Source organism: Fulmarus glacialis, unplaced genomic scaffold, assembly GCF_000690835.1.
Source record: "Fulmarus glacialis isolate BGI_N327 unplaced genomic scaffold, ASM69083v1 scaffold19596, whole genome shotgun sequence".
Taxonomy (NCBI): Eukaryota; Metazoa; Chordata; class Aves; order Procellariiformes; family Procellariidae; genus Fulmarus; species Fulmarus glacialis.
In genome coordinates, this window is record NW_009217706.1 from 2,242 (window position 1) to 4,677 (window position 2,436).

At 58.8% G+C, this 2,436-nt stretch overlaps 1 protein-coding gene across 2 annotated transcripts; it reads right to left on the minus strand.

Moving 5' to 3' along the window:
• Nucleotides 1-675: 675 nt before the first annotated feature.
• On the minus strand, nt 676-1,797 carry LOC104078227 (hippocalcin-like protein 4). 2 transcript variants are annotated; one of them, XM_009579780.1, is made up of 3 exons: nt 1,630-1,797; nt 1,290-1,505; nt 676-1,015 (listed from the first exon to the last, which is right to left on the minus strand). In XM_009579780.1, the coding sequence occupies exons 1-3, from the start codon at nt 1,789-1,791 to the stop codon at nt 818-820; spliced, it is 576 nt and encodes a 191-aa protein (XP_009578075.1). In that variant the 5' UTR covers nt 1,792-1,797; the 3' UTR covers nt 676-817. The 2 variants fall into 2 exon arrangements, with proteins under 2 accessions (XP_009578075.1, XP_009578074.1); XM_009579779.1 differs by lacking the exon at nt 1,290-1,505 and having other exon boundaries at nt 818-1,015; nt 1,630-1,791.
• Between the last annotated feature and the right edge of the window lie 639 nt (nt 1,798-2,436).

The window sequence follows — 2,436 nt, forward strand, 5'->3', positions numbered from 1 at the left end:
GAAACTCCACAGAGCATCCAAGATGCTGCCAGCGCAGTTGTAGAGGTCACCCACTTGCTCTGCCAGCTCACACAGGTGATGGGGTGGAAAGTGGCTTCTGGGATCAGACACTGGCCACATCCTTGGACACTTCTGCTCTCTCCTAAAGTCCCCTGACCAACCCTGGCTGTTCCCAGCACCAAAAGCAGAGGTGGAAAAGCTAAAGCTGGGCAGAGGGAGCCGAGGCAGCGAGCCCTCAGGGAGGGTGCAGCACCCTGCCCGAGCTCCCCAGCACCCTGAGGCCAGCCCTGGCCCCTCCAGGCAGCCTTGCAGGGAATTGCCAGTGAAGGAGAGACCAGGGCCAGGACTTGGGACTTTTCAGCCTCCCTGGAGGCATCACGAGCAATGAGGGGGGGATCAGCAGAAAGGGGAAAGAGCTGGTTTCAGTTAGGATCAGGGAATGGGCCAGGCGGAGCAGTGGGGGAAAGCAGGGAGAAAGCAGCAGGGACGTGGGAACAGTTGGCCCTGGGGAGCCAGGACGCTCACCACTGAATGCAGGGAGTCCAGCTCCTGGGTGGGAGAGGGTTGATTTGGGGGTAACCTCAAGCCGGCAATACCCAGAGCAGGCTTACCCACTGAGGGAGAGCTACAACCCGTGGACTGTGGGCTGCCCAGGACGCAGCCGGGAGCAGAGGCGGATGGGTGGCAGGAGGGATGGAGCGTGGCTCACGCCTGGGGCCAAGCAGGCACAGGGGGAACTCAGCAGAAAACGGGGATGGAAACCATCACAGGGAGCAGAGGTTGGCTGCAGCCAGTCCAGCGATGAGCCCCCAGGGCTCTATTTCTGCATGTCACACTGCAGGAGGAGGACGATGGAGGGGTCGCTCTTGGCTGCCTCCTTGAATTCCTCCAGGGAGATCTGGTCGTCCTTGTCCTTGTCCATCTTTGTGAAGATCTTGTCAACACGTTGCTGGGGCGTCAGCCCATCTTGGTTCATCCTCATCATGATCACAGTCCCCACCATCTTGTAAATGGCCTGGAGCAAGAAGAGAAGCAAAGTACCAGAGTGGGAATGTTGGATGAGCAAAAGGTCCCAGGACAAGGCAGGGGACAGGATTGCTGTTCTGCTGGGACCCAGTTAGCTGCTGACACAAGCTATGCTGCTGCACAGCTACAATCAGGTGCACACCAGGTACCTTTCAGACAAGGCTCTGGGCAGGAAAACTCATTCTTTGGTGCCAAAAGGGACCCAGTAGCTGTGAAAAGCCTGGAAAACGCAAGCTACCCCTGCTGATTTTAAGCACCGGTACCTCAATGATCTCCAGCATCTCCAACCGCGTTATCTTCCCATCCCCATCCAGGTCATACATCTCAAAGGCCCAGTTGAGTTTCTGCTCAAAGGTGCCCCTGGAGGTGACAGACAGGGCACAGATGAACTCCCTGAAGTCGATGGTCCCATCACCGTTCTTGTCGAAAGTGCGGAAAGCGTGCTGGGCAAACTTGGAGGCGTCTCCGTAGGGGAAGAACTGCAGGGAGGAGAGAAGAGAGAGATCGAAACAGGGAGGGGGAGCTCAGTGCGGAGGCTGCATCCAGCAGGAGCAGGGTGCTCCAGCCCCACAGGCAGCACTCGGGCCCCCGGCTGGAACCCACCTTGATGTAGAGCTGCTGGAACTCTTCCAGGTTGAGGATGCCGGTGGGACAATCCTTGAGGAAGCCCTTGTACCACTGCTTCAGCTCCTGCTCGCTGAACTCTGTGCTCCTCACCAGGTCGTCCAGCATCTCCGGGGCCAGCTTGCTGCTGTGCTTGCCCATGGCTGCCCCTGGGAAGGAAAACACACGGCTCCTACACACCGGGCACGGGGAGAGCTGGTGCTCCCAGGCCCTCCTCCACCCTGGCAGCTGGCTGACGCTGCATGCCTCTTCTCCACGCTAGAGCTGATCCACCCGGCTGATGGGTGTCCGTGCACTGTCAAATGCTGCAACAGCAACTGTGGCACTGGGGACAGGCTTGGTGCCCATGCTCAGCTGCAGCCCTTGCTGCTAGAGATGTGCAGGAGCTGGCCCTGGGGCAGAGTGCAGCCAGCAGCATCACCTTCAGTCCCCCTCATCTCCTAGGCTGGCTCCCTTTGGGCTGCAGAAAAACACTGAAAAAGCAACTGAAGACCCAGAACTCCTCACATGGCCTTTACCAGGCCATGACATCCAGTGGCTCTCTGTAATGATGGGACAAAGAAGAGGTAACACAAGCCTGCCATTAAAACAGGGAAAAACCTCACTGGCACCATCTGACTTGCAGTATCCAGTCAGCCACAGCGATGCCTGACCCGCTCCTGGCGGCCAGCCCTCAGTAAGGATGGGGTTCACAGCCAGGCACCTCTCTGCCGTGGGGCTGCCTGCAGCACAGTGCACTGGAGCGCTAGCAAGCCTGCAGCTGCGTGGGCAGGACGCGGAGCTGCT

Excerpts from the sequence above, each read along its gene's own strand:
- LOC104078227 (XM_009579780.1), bottom strand. The coding sequence starts at position 1,791 with ATGGGCAAGCACAGCAGCAAGCTGGCCCCGGAGATGCTGGACGACCTG. Across the intron at positions 1,506-1,629 it reads TCCAGCAGCTCTACATCAAG|TTCTTCCCCTACGGAGACGC; the intron begins GTGGGTTCCAGC and ends TCCTCCCTGCAG. Across the intron at positions 1,016-1,289 it reads AGATGCTGGAGATCATTGAG|GCCATTTACAAGATGGTGGG; the intron begins GTACCGGTGCTT and ends TTCTTGCTCCAG.